Source organism: Chiloscyllium punctatum, chromosome 45 (assembly GCF_047496795.1).
Source record: "Chiloscyllium punctatum isolate Juve2018m chromosome 45, sChiPun1.3, whole genome shotgun sequence".
NCBI classification, from domain to species: domain Eukaryota; kingdom Metazoa; phylum Chordata; class Chondrichthyes; order Orectolobiformes; family Hemiscylliidae; genus Chiloscyllium; species Chiloscyllium punctatum.
This window is the reverse complement of record NC_092783.1, coordinates 58,807,320-58,820,639: the sequence shown is the minus strand read 5'-3', so window position 1 is coordinate 58,820,639 and position 13,320 is coordinate 58,807,320. Positions and strand designations below refer to the sequence as shown.

General features: G+C 43.8%; 1 protein-coding gene across 2 annotated transcripts in view; it reads left to right on the top strand.

The window, feature by feature from the left end:
* elk4 (ETS transcription factor ELK4) overlaps nucleotides 1-13,320 on the top strand; it is a 65,776-nt gene that overhangs the window by 28,901 nt on the left and 23,555 nt on the right. For both annotated transcript variants that reach the window (XR_011955474.1, XM_072563878.1), the window contains exons 2-3: nucleotides 8,587-8,808; nucleotides 10,491-11,336. Coding sequence is in view for 1 of the 2 variants with exons in the window: in XM_072563878.1 (XP_072419979.1) it covers nucleotides 8,602-8,808; nucleotides 10,491-11,336 (1,053 nt within the window). In the remaining variant the exon portion in view is untranslated. The remainder of the gene's footprint in view (nucleotides 1-8,586; nucleotides 8,809-10,490; nucleotides 11,337-13,320) is intronic.

Below are 13,320 nucleotides of genomic sequence, written 5' to 3'. Positions count from 1 at the left end.
GAGGATCACAGGGGATTGGAGGGGATATTTTTGACCTGGAGGGTGATGGGGTCTGAAAATCAGTGCCAGAAAGGCTGGCGGAGGGAGAGATCCTTATTGCATTTACAAAACTCTTGGATTTACATTGGTGTCATAGCCTACAAGGCAACCAGTCAAGAACTGGAAAATGGGATTAAGCTAGAAGGATGTGTTGGGGGTGGTGTAAACACATTGGCCTAATGGTCTAATTTTGTCTGGAAATTCCAATAATTCAATGAATAAAACACAAGACTCCCCTTGCAGTTACCCCATACAATCCCCACTTGCTGAGTGAAGTTAGTGTGCTGCAGGGTTGGGGACCTATTTAAGGTGAGCTGAGCCCAATATCAAAATTGTCATCCGAGAGGAGCTGAGTTGCCAATTCCAGTTCAATGAATTCCTGAAGGTTTCTCCTATGACTGCCCCACCCTTTCAAACCGCCTTATTTTCCAAACTCCACTTCTTAAACATTAACAATGAAAGTATTCAAAGGAAAAAAAAAGCACTTTTTTTTGTAAATACTCCTTTGATTTTTTTTTTCCTCTGATTGTTGGGTGCAGCAGAAACTAGGGGATTAATCCTCACCAACTGAGGACTCCAGGAAGATTCCAGAACGATTTGCAGCCCTGTGGAAGAGGGAGATGGTTATCGAGTATGAAACGTGCGTTTCCTAATTTACCACTTTCAGAACTATTGGACAATTATTGGGGGGCGGGAGGTGTAGTGGTAAAACAACTGGGTTTATAATCCAGGGGTTGTTGATAATGATCTGAAGCTTCAGGTTCAAGTCCTGTCAGGGTAGCTGATGATTAAAATCTAAACACTGAAAACTGGTCTCTGTAATGGTCACAACTACCATCAATTGTTGTGTGAGCTGATTTGATTCCTTAAAGCCCTTTTTAGGGAAGGAAATCAGCCAAGCTTACCTGGTCTGGTCTACTCGTGACTCCAGACCCACAGGAAAATGGCTCAGTCAACCTCACAGATCGAGGACGATTTGGGAGAAAGCAAGAAATGCTTGCAACCCATGAAAGAAGAAGTAAAGTTGTGCTTTGAAACATTAGCTAAAATATTGTCTGTCATACATACAGCAAAGACAAAGAGAACAACGCCCCACCTGCCACACCACAGTATGACTGCACCCTTTCCATATTTAGTCTTGTCATGTTTACTCCGAGTTAACAGCACAATGATTACAGCAACCAATTGCCAGATATTTGCCCTTCGGCAGTGGAATGCTTGAGTCTGTGCCAAGCCCTTAACTATTCGTTGTTTTCCCTCTGTCTTAGTTTATGCTTCTCCACAGAGGATAAGTCCCATGAAGGTGTAACCTTCAGGAGGCTCTGGAAGGTTATCTCAGAGGAGAGTGGCTATGTGCATGGAGGGATGGTCATGTGTGACACCTGCTTTTTTAAATTGTTCAATATAAACCAATTGAATTTGCAAGATCTAGCCACAGCTTGATCACAAGCAAGAAGCTAGCAGAGCACAGATGGTTCACTTAAGTAATATCAGAGACACGGCCTGTTTAAACCATCAGTACTTTATTACACTATTTCTACTCTTTCCAGAATTTGATTTCCTATAGCATGACATCAGGATTTCCAAAGCATTTTATACCCAGTTAAGTTCTGAAATAATTCCACAATAGCCTGTATCCCATCACCCTTCATTTATATGTGCGTAGTACACAACACTGACCTAGCTAACACTAAGTTAGCTCCTAGAATGAAAAAAGTCCCTGACATTCCTGTTTGTATCTGTCAGCCAGGACTCCTTGATTGATCCAGGGTTAACAATCCCACTCAGGATTCTATGAAGTCCACCTGTCTGACATTGTTACAGTCACTACAAGTACTTTTAAAATGCACTTTCTGTTGTAATGTAGGAAAGCATGGCAGCCAAATTGTACAGTGTACAAAAATGATTGTGTCACTGCACAGATTCCAAACCAGACAGGCCTTTAAGACAGAATCCCCATAGTCCCGGTAGGTTGCTCTGTCATTAGACAGAGACCAGTGGTGGTGGTTTAATCAGGGGGTAAGGGTTATCATGGAGAGTCCTTTGGCTGGTGCAGTAATTGAACCCACAAACCAGCCATCCAGCCAAGTGAGCTACCTCTAAGATAGATATATGAACTTAGAATGTGATCTTGTGGTATTGCCTTCATGTTCTCTATGTCGTGCAGTCAGTGTATTGTGTTCAGATAGTGTTGTGCAAGTAATTTACAGTAATATCAGCACAACATGCAGACTATAAGCCCATAATATTAAAACAGTGTAAATAGTTTTGTTAATTAACTTCAACTTACTTGTCTCAACAAGATTCTGACTGTCATAGTATTTGTTATGTGATCATAGAATCCCTATATTGTGGAACCAGGCCATTTGGCCCAACAAGTCCATACCGACCCTTCAAAGAGTAACCCACCCAGACCCAACCCCTACTATTCTACATTTCCCCTGACTAATGCACCTAGCCCACACATTCATGAACACTATGGGCAATTTACACGGCCAATTCACCTTACCTGCACATCTTTGGACTGTGGGAGGAAACTGGAGCACCCACAAGAAACCCACGCAGACACAAGGAAAATGTGTAAATTCCACACAGTCAGGTGAGGCAGCAGTGCTAACCACTGAGCCACCGTGCCGTCCATGACTTAGTGCAGCACTTTGTACTGGCAGCATATACTGCTCCAAGGAACCACATTGTAGTGGCATGTCACATGACCATCTTCCTTATGTGAGGTGGAATGAGGGGGATTGATCGTGACACTGGGAAGCGCTCCCTTGCTCAAAATGCTAGCACTGGACCTCAGCAAGGGTGGATGCAGCCTTGGTTTATCATTTTCAGTTTCTTGTGAGGCAATCCCTCAAGATTGAGGTTGATATTCCTCCACTCCAGAACTGTGCGTCCTGAGCAGTCTGATGCTGGATCTGCACTCACCTGGGGTGGTGATGTTTGAAGAGGCAGCTGCTAGGGTCTATGCAGCTATTGCTGCTGCTTGCACTTGATCCCTACCTGGGCCTGTCAAAGATGCTCAATATGGCTGCCACCTTTGCTGATGCTTCTCCTCCATTTTCGACACCCTTAGGCAAGTGATTCCCATGAGCCAATAGGGATGTTGCATTTTCTCACAGCGGCTTTGAGGATGTCCTTGAAGTGTTTCCTCTGTGACCCGGTAACAGTTTGCCATGATGGAGCTCAGCAGAGAGTTTTCTTGGGGTATTTGAAGACGCAGCAGATGATGCAGCCCATCCAATGGAGCTGATTTGTCAGTAACCAGAGCTTTGATGCTGGGAATGCTGCCCTGGGGTAGGGGGCACTGATATTGGGCCTTTGCCTCCCTACAATCCAGCAAATCCAATGTCAGTGATGTTCCTCCAAATATTTGAGATGTCTGCTGTATATTGTCCATGTCGCTGACAAATGCAGGAGGGCTGGTAACTTTCCTACCCTGTAGACCACTGAGGGCTTTGTCACAAAATATTCTGTTTCCCAAATGGCCAAAAGCTACACTGATACAGTGACAGCACCATCTCACAATTACTGCATTACAATTTCTGATGAGATAACTTGAAATGGCAATGATGACAGTAATCAAATTTGACTTAGTGACAGTATTTCGATCCTGTTTCCCAGTTCACTTCAATTTAAGAACAAAGTTTAATTTTGAACCTTGATGTTATTGGTTTTTCTTAGGCTTTACAGTTCTAAGTAATGTACTGGGACCATGTTAAAGTCAATATCCTGAAAGAGTTTAATATAAAAACCCACAACCTCTTTGATCAGCCAGCTGTATTAAATTCCGCTTTCTCTGAATCCTGCTGATTTGGGTGAACACATTCTGCAACTTCAGTCTATAACCCTCCATCCTGGTTAGTTTGTATTCTTTTGGTGCTAGGCTGCACTCTTACCTTTTGAGTCAGAAGATTGTGGTTTCAAGGCCGGGAACAGACACAAAATGCAATGTAGCTCTGATGTGGTGCTGCTCCCATTTAAATACTTTTTATAAAAGTTAATACAGGGAATGTGGGCTTTGATGACCTGGGCAGCATTTATTGAGAAGGTGGTGAGCTGCTTTTTTTGAACCACTGCAGTCCATTTGGTGTAGGGTAAACCCACCGCTGTTAGGAAGGGAGGTCCTGGAATTTGATATTGAAGGAACTGTTCCATCCTTTGAATTTGATATTAAGATAAGGCCCCTCAGGTGGAGAAAAGAAACCCCCAATAGATTTTTTTATATATAGGGATGCAGGGATACAGGATTGGTTATTCTAGCATAATATGCAGATCATTATTTATCCTTCAGCCAACACAGCTAAATAATGGATAAACTGGTCAGGAATGCCTTGCTGTTTGTGGGATGTTACAGTGCTCCTATTAATTGTCATAAATCCTACATTATGCGAGAGATGCACTTCACAGGCTCTGAAAAGTGCTATATCAATGCAAGTTCTTTCTCTCTGATTGAAGCCAGATTACTATTTGTTTATGTAGCAATGAGTCATAGACTGTTTCAAGGCATTCTGTATTGGGAGGCCCCCAGCAGGGGTGATTTGTGATTTAGTCACACAATGGAGTTTAGATTCATTTATTATTACATACAGCCCATTTAATTCCTTTGTGAGAATTTTTTCACTAAATTTGCCTGTTTGTCACATCCATTAGTGATCTCCTCTTCCCTGAATTAGTGGTGATAATGTATGTTTAAAGCATCGGCATTTTTAACCACTTACATGCCAAATTTCTTTGGGAAGTTTCAGATTTGTTCAAAATATATTTTGCTTTCGTACTTTTCTGACTGGATTTCGACCCTCCACACTCTATAATCTTGGTTCATCTCTACAGATCCTAATATGTAGCAGAGTCCATTCACCCATCATCCCCTGCAAATCATTGACCAAGATTGGCACCTTTAAATATAAAATTCTCATCCTTGTTTTCAAATTTGCTCGCTGTCAGTTGAAAAGCTGGTTTGTGATTAAGACTGGTGCTAACCATCTGGTTTCAACTCCTGAATGAACCAAGTCACCATGAAAGGCCCACCTTCTCGACCTCGTCCATTGCTTAAGGCATAGTCAACCTCAGGTGAAATTGATCCCCAGTGCAGCAAGATCTAGACCATACCCCAGCTTGGGCTGACAAGTGACATTCATGCCATACAAGGGTCATCTCCAAGAACAGAGAATGTAACCATCACCCCTCAGCATTCAATGATATTACCATCACTGAAATCCCCACGATCAATATTCTGGCAGTTACCATTTGAACAGAAACTGGCCTGGACTACCCAAATAAATGCCATCTTACAAGGACAGGTCAGGGGCTAGAAATTCTGCAACAAGTAACTCATCTCCTGACTCCCCAAAGCCTGTCCACCATCTACAAGGCACAAGTCAGGAGGGTGATGGAATACTCCCCATTTGCCTGAATGGATGTAGATCCAATAACACTCAAAAAGCTTGACACCATTCAGGACAAAGCAGCCTGCTTGATTGGCACCACATCCACAAACATTCACACCCGCTGTTACTGACACTCAGTAGCAACAGTGCACACCATTCTCAAGATCTACTCTAGAAACTCACCAAGGGTCCTCAGACAGCACCTTCCAAACCCACACCACTACCATCCAGAAGGACATGGGCAACTGATAAATGAAACCATCGCCATCTCCAAACCTGACTTGGAAATATATCGCCATTCCTTCACTGTTACTGGGTCAAAATCCTAGAATTCTATCCCAAAGTGCATTGTGGGTTATCTACAGCAATGATTTGTAACTGTTCAAAGAGACAACTCAGTACTACCTTCTCAAGTGGTAACTCGTATAGCACAATAATTATTGGCCCAGCTAATAATGCCCATACCTCCAGAATGAATGTTTAAAAAGCTCTCGAGAGAGCAACCTATAGTTCACTGGGACTATGGGAACTTTCACCTCTTTCCCTATCTCTGCAGCATCCTCTGGTTTGTCAATATTTTTAATCAATCTGTCCAGGCATGTTATCTCTGGACTGGTTGGGATTTGGCCCAGAGGGAGGGACACTAATACAAGAGCCCATCTTGTTGTTTTATAAGTCAGTTCCCTCAGTTACCATTGCAGGGTTGTGAAAAAGGTTTTGAGCTGATATATTACTTGAGAGTGTAGAGTTTATCCTTTCATTGTCTGTCACGATTTTTATTGTTCCTTCAACAGGGGATTTACAGAGAAAGGTGATTGGAAACTAAATCATGGTTCCTGAAGACTTTCTAAAACCTCCAAACAGGAGAGTAAGAGAGACTTAGAGAGAGATTTTGCAACTTTGCCTTTGTTTCTGTGCTGCACTGGCCACACACTAGCCAAGGTCACCTGTTCAGAAGCTAATCAAAACATAATCGAGCAATTCTTCCTCTACTTCAGATCTCATTGCTCCATGCTATCTGGATTTGTTCTCCCCATTCCAGCGAAAATTGACATCGTGTTCAACCCAAAAAAAATGTTTCAGGAAGCATGAAACTGCAGCCATTTCTTTTTCTGTGCAATCTCCTTGGTTTAAAGCAGTTTCTTTTTTAAGTCCACAGTCCAAAACATACAGTAACAAGATGTGAACTTTACATCCTTTGGCTGAACAGTATCTGTGTACTACGTTTTGTTGAAATGTACTCTTTAGTTTCAGTGATATATTGTTTGGAGGTAAAGAGACCAAAAAGAGGTGAAAACATTGACTCTGTCCACCTTCAGTACAATAATATGCTCCATATACAGGCAGATGAGCAATAATTCAAATTTCTAGCATCCACAGTATGAAGTGAGGCAAATCTTTTTAACTTAGTAGGTTTTTATGGTCTGGAATGTCTAATGAAAGGTTGTTTGAAGAAGATTCATCACTTAATTTTGAAAGAGAACTTAATTTATACTTGAAAAGGAGAAATTGCAGATCAACAGAGGAAGCGTAGTCTCAGAAGGTTGGCTTGAATGGCCTCATCTATGCTGTGAAATTCTGTTTCTTTTTCTGTATATTTTACTAATACATGAAAGACTCAGGTCTAACTATTGCTCGCTTCAGTCATGCCAACAAGACAAGCTTTCTGTCATTATCTCTGCTTGGCTGCATAATAATCAGGCAAACATGCCTTTCACACTTCACTGAACTGTTCTCAAACTTGTCCCCGATCTGTAACTCTCAGTGAACAATGTCTCAGTGAATGGAATTAAGGTAAGAGACGGGAGGAGCTGGGATTGTTCTCCTTAGTCCAGAGAAGGTTTTGAGGAGATTTAGTGGGGGAGTTGAAATCCATGAATGACTCTGCTAAAGTTAGTGCAGAGAAACTATTTCCAGTCACCCAACAGTCAGTAACCAAAAGACACAGAATTAAAATGACTGGTCAAAGGATTGGAGCTGCACAAGGAAAAAGGCTGGTGGAAGCAGAATTAATAATAAATTTTAAGAGCGAATTTGGGAATGATACATAAATGGGAATAAATGCAGGGCTATGGAGAAGAAGCAGATTGAATAGTTGTTTCAAACAGCTAGCACAGGTCTGAAAGGCTGAATGGCCTCCTTCAGAGCTCCAGCATTCTATTGTTCTGTGAGTTATTACTGAATGCCATCTAGAGACTGAATGGCAACATTGCAGCCTCCTTCAGTAAATCAAAAGTCAACAAAGGTCCCATATGACATGTCAACTTCTGTTTCCTTTTCTCTATTATTGTTTATTCCAGGGATTTTGATTTTTATGTCTGATTTTCATTGTCTTCTTTTTAAAAAGTTCTTGTCGGTCCTTATTTACTGCCCCCTCTGCTCTTTCATTTCAGTTACAGTTTATTTGCCCTACTTTCTATTTCTTTGTCATACATTCTGTTTCTCTCTTTTAGAGCCATAGAGATTTTACAGTATGGATAAAGGTCCTTCAGTGTCTGTGCTGGTCATCAAACATCATCTATTCTGATTCCATTTTCCAACACTTGGCTCATAGCCCTCTGCATTTTGGTATTTTGAGTGTTCATCTAAATACCTCTTAAATGTCTTAAGGGTTCCAGTCTCCACCATGCTCTTTTAGGTAGTGAGTTTCAAGTAATGTCTGGGTGACAATAGACAATAGGTGCAGGAGTAGGCCATTCTGCCCTTCGAGCCTGTACCACCATTCATTATGATCATGGCTGATCATCCTCAATCAGTATCCTGTTCCTGCCTTACCTCCATGATTCTTGATTCCCCTATCCTTGAGAGCTCTATGTAACTCTTTCTTAAACAAATCCAGAGACTGGGCCTCCACAGCCTTCTGGGGCAGAGCATTCCACACACCCACCACTCTCTGGGTGAAGAAGTTTCTCCTCATTTCTGTCCTAAATGGTCCACCCCGTATTTTTAAGCTGTGTCCTCTGGTTCGGGACATACCCATCAGCGGAATCTTGTTTCCTTCCTCCAGAGTGTCCAATCCTTTAATAATCTTATGTCTCAAGGAAAGATATTTCCTCAAATCCCCTCTAAACCTCCTGCTCCTTACCTTAAAGCTGTGCCTCCTGGTTTTCTTTCCAAGTCAGCCCTTTAACAAGCTTTCCTTCCTGACCCACAGGTGGCAGTGCCAGCCATGGATAGTACCATCACACTTTGGCAGTTCCTGCTGCAACTTCTCCTGGAGCCCAAGAATGACCACCTGATCTGCTGGACATCGAATGATGGGGAGTTCAAACTGCTCAAGGCTGAGGATGTGGCCAAACTCTGGGGATTTCGCAAAAACAAGCCCAACATGAACTATGATAAACTGAGTAGAGCTCTGCGATATTATTATGACAAGGTACAGGCTACTATTTCCACATTTTTTGGCAAAATGGTCCGAGACAAAGCAGGTCACCTTTTTCTCAATCAAGCGAGAAGTCAAACCAATTGGTGGCTCAGTGGTTAGCACCGCTGTCTCACAGTGCCAGGGACCTGGGTTTGATTCCAGCCTTGGGTGACTGTCTGTGTGGAGTTTGCACATTCTCACTCAGTCTTCATGGGTACCCTTTGGGTTCTCCAGTTTCCTCCCACAGTTCAAAGATGTGCAGGTTAAATGGATTGGCCAGGCTAGAGTGTCCAGGGTGTGCAGGCTAAGTGGATTAGCCATGGGAAATGTGGGGATATTTAGGAGGGTTTGATTGGGATGCTGTTTGGAGGGTCATTGGGATAGGGTAATGGGTGTGGGTCTGTGTGGGATACTCTTTGGAGGGTAAGTGTGGATGTGATGAGCTGAATGACCACACTGTAAGGGTTCTATGGTTCTAAAGGCCAAGGCTAATAATACCATAAGACAAAAGAGCAGAAGAAGGCCATTCAGCCCATCGAGTCTGCTTCACTATTCAATGAGATCATGGCTGATCTGATAATCCTCAACCTATCTTTTCTCCACCAGCCCGATTAAAAGTCTGTCCATCTCAGCCTTGAATATACTTAACAACTCAGCCTTGGCAGCCCTCTGTGGTAAAGAATTTCACAGATTCACTGCCTCCTGAGCGCAGAAATTCCTCCACATCTCTGTGTGACCCTTTACTCTGAGATCCAGATCTCTCCACAGGGGAAGAAACCTTTCTGAACCTAACCTATCAAGTCCCTTAAGAATCTTGCAAGTTTTGATACTGCCGCCTCTCATTCTATAAACTCCAGGCCCAAACTACTCAACCTTTTCTATTCAGACAGTCCCTCCACACCCGGGACCAACCTGTTGAACCTTCTCTGGACCGTATCCAATGCCAGTACACCTTTACTTAGATAAAGGGCTGAAAGCTATTGCAGTGGAGGCTTGGGTTCAAATCCCAGTTGATTAGCTTCAATTTTATTTAAAGTTTATCTCAATGGTGACCCATGATCTCTAGCATCTGCAGTCCTCACTTCCTCCATGTAACTACTGACAATTCATAATATCCTGTAGTGAGGAAAATCTACCATCCTTATGCAGACTGGCCCAAATACTACTCCAGATCTGCAGCAATGTGGTTGACTATTAACTCCCTCAGAAATGACCCAGAGAGCCACTCAGTTCAAGGGCAACTAGGGACGGGGGACAAAAGCTGGTCTCCCCAGTGATGCCCACATTTCATGAAAGGATAAATTTGCAAAACAAGAAGTTCTGTCCGACTTTAGAGTTTGCATGTTCTCCCTGTGTCTGCGTGGGTTTCCTCCGGGTGCTCTGGTTCCCTCCTACAGTCCAAAGATGTGCAGGTTAGGAGGATTGGCCATGCTAAATTAGCCATAGTGTCCAGGGATGTGCAGGCTAGGTGGTTTAGCCTTGGGAAATGCAGAGTTACAGGGATAAGATCGGCGTGTGGGCCTGGGTATGATGCTCTTTTGAGGGTCCTTGTGGACTTAAGGATTGTATGGCCAGCTTCAACATGGAGGGATTCTATGATGACTCTGAATTGAACAGCGGTTCCACAGAAAAGGCAGGCAAGTCAGCATTTTCAAAGTATTTACTTCATTCTAATCTTTTTGCTTATTCCGCAGAACATTATTAAGAAGGTGAACGGACAGAAATTTGTCTATAAGTTTGTGTGCTATCCGGAGATACTGAACATGGACTTCAACATGGTGGGGCGGCCTGAGAAAGGGATGGACATGGCTTTGCCTGACATAAGTCGGCCACAAAAGGACAAGGAGAACCACAGCCAGGAGAAAGCAACCTCTTCCTCCAAGATCTCGAGTCGCAACGACTACATCCGCTCAGGGCTCTACTCGTCCTTCACTTTGAACTCGCTACAAACTAATCCCAACATCTTTAAGTCCATTAAAATCGAGAACCCTGGTGAGAAACTACCGGAAGAGAAGAAGAAGAAGAAGCCACCTCCTCAGGAACCGGTCACGGTCATTAAGTTTGTAACCAACCCACCGAATAGGGAGCTGCCGGCTGCTATGGTAGAACCTGTGGTGGTGCCCTCGGTCGCAGTGACTCCACCGAACCCCACATCGTCAGAGGAGTCCCTGACTGTGCCAAACATAGTGACGTCCTTCGCCTCGACTCCATCCTCCATCTCGCCCCCCACGCCTCTGCCATTGAGTCCTGGCTCCCCCATTTTAGAGCCCTCGCTGGATCCTGCTGCTGGCCTGGCCGTGGAGACTGAGTTGGCCACCAGCCCATCAGATGACCTGACCCAGTCTCTGGAACTCTCCTCAGACGGGGAGGATCCATCGCTGGACAGCTCGGAAACCAGACATCACAAGGGTCGGTCAAAGAAGCCTAAGGGACTGGAACTGACTCCAGCTTTGGTTATTACCAGCAGTGACCCAAGCCCTCTGGCTTTGCCAAGTCCTCCCCTCCCAGCAGCATCATTGACACCTGCCTACTTAACCCAGGTCAGCCAACTGGAATGGTCTTCAACCTCAATGTTTATTTCTCATTAAGATTAATGGAACCTCTGGTCTCACTCTTGCTGGCAGTGCTACCCTCATAGATAATCTATTTAAAATAAAAGTTGACATATTAGTAGCAGGCGTGGCACAGTGGCTCAGTGGTTAGCACTGCTGCCTCACAGCACCAGGGACCTGGGTTCAGTTCCACTCTTGGGTGACTATCTGTGTGGAGTTTGCACTATCTCCCTGTGTGGGTTTCCTCCAGGTGATCTGGTTTCCTCCCCTAGTCCAAAGTTGCACAGGTTAGGTGGATTGGCCATGCTAAATTGCCCATAGTGTCCAGAAATGTGGGGGTGAGGTGGCCAGTGTTGGACTGGGGTGGACAAAGTTAAAAATCACACATCACCAGGTTATAGTCCAAGAGGTTTATTTGGAAGCACTAGCTTTCAGAGTGCTGCTCCTTCATCAGGTGGTTGTTAGGTGGATAAGCTGTGGAAAATGCAGGGTTATAGGGTTAGAGTTGTGGGGGTGAATTTGGGTGAGATGCTCTTCGGACAGTTGGTATGGAATTGATGGGCTGAATGGCCTGCTTCCACACTGTAGTGATTTTATGAGTAGGCTGTACCTCACTTTGTGTTGAGAGTGTGGTGCTGGAAAGGCACAGCAGGTCCGGCAGCATCCAAGGACCAGGGGAATTTATGTTTTGGGCATAAGCCCTTCATCAGGAATCGTTTTCTGATCAGGCATCCTTTCCTAATGACGGGCTTATGCCCAAAACATCAATTCTCCTGTGCCTCAGATGCCTGACCTGCTTTGCTTTCCCAGCACCACAATCTCGACTCTGATCTGCAGCCCTCACTTTCTCCTCGTCTCCTTCACTTTGAAACTAGCCAGCCACGAAGAGCTGGTTAGCTCAGTTGGCTGAATGTATAGATTGTAATGCAAAGTGACAAACAACAGTAAGGCTTCAATTCCCACAGTTGAGATTACCATGGAGGATTGGCCTTCTCGTCCTCTCCCCTTGCCTGAAGCATGGCGACCCTCAGATTAAACCATCACCAGTCATCTCTCTCTCTAATGAGAGGCAGCCCTCTGTGCTGGAAAGATTATGTTAAAAATCACACAACACCAGGTTATAGTTCAACAGGTTTATTTCAAAGTAGAAGCTTTCAGATCACTTCTGTTTTGTGAGACCATGGCAACTTTACATTTCACCTTTTTGATCACCCACTCCGTAGGATCATTGTTGACACTCTATGATGTCTCAACATTCCCATGCTATCCCTTAATCCTAAAGGTTTATTGATCTCCATCATGCCTATTATCAATGACTGAGCATCTATGATCTTCTGAGGAGAGATTTGCCAAGACACTCAGTCCTCTTAAAAAAAATTCTCTTCACACTCCCCCTGCTCAATCATTGATACCCAAATCAGGGGAAACAGCCTCTGAGCATCGACTATAATCAGTTCACCAGTAAAAATCAAATCTGCAAAAAAGCCCATGTATTTACATGTGTACAAGAATTATAAGGATTTACATGTATTTGGAAAGGCAAGGGCTGATTAGGGATGGAGTCAAGATTAGGGATAGTCATCATGGCTTTGTGCATGGCAAATCATGTTTCATGAACTTGGTTGAGATTTTTGAAGAAGTAACAAAGAGGATTGACGAGGGCAGAGCTGTATATGTGATCTGTATGGACTTCAGTAAGGTGTTCGACAACGTTCCCCATGGGAGACTGATTAGCAAGGTTAGATCTCATGGAATACAGGGAGAACTAGCCGTTTGGATACAGAACTGGCTCAATGGTGGAAGACAGAGGGTTGTGGTGGAGGGTTGCTTTTCAGAGTGGCAGCCTGTGACCAGTGGTGTGCCTCAAGGTTCAGTGCTGGGTCCTCTACTTTTCATCATTTATATAAATTATTTGGATGTGAACATAGGAAGTATAGCTAGTAAATTTGCAGATGACACCAAAATTGGAGGT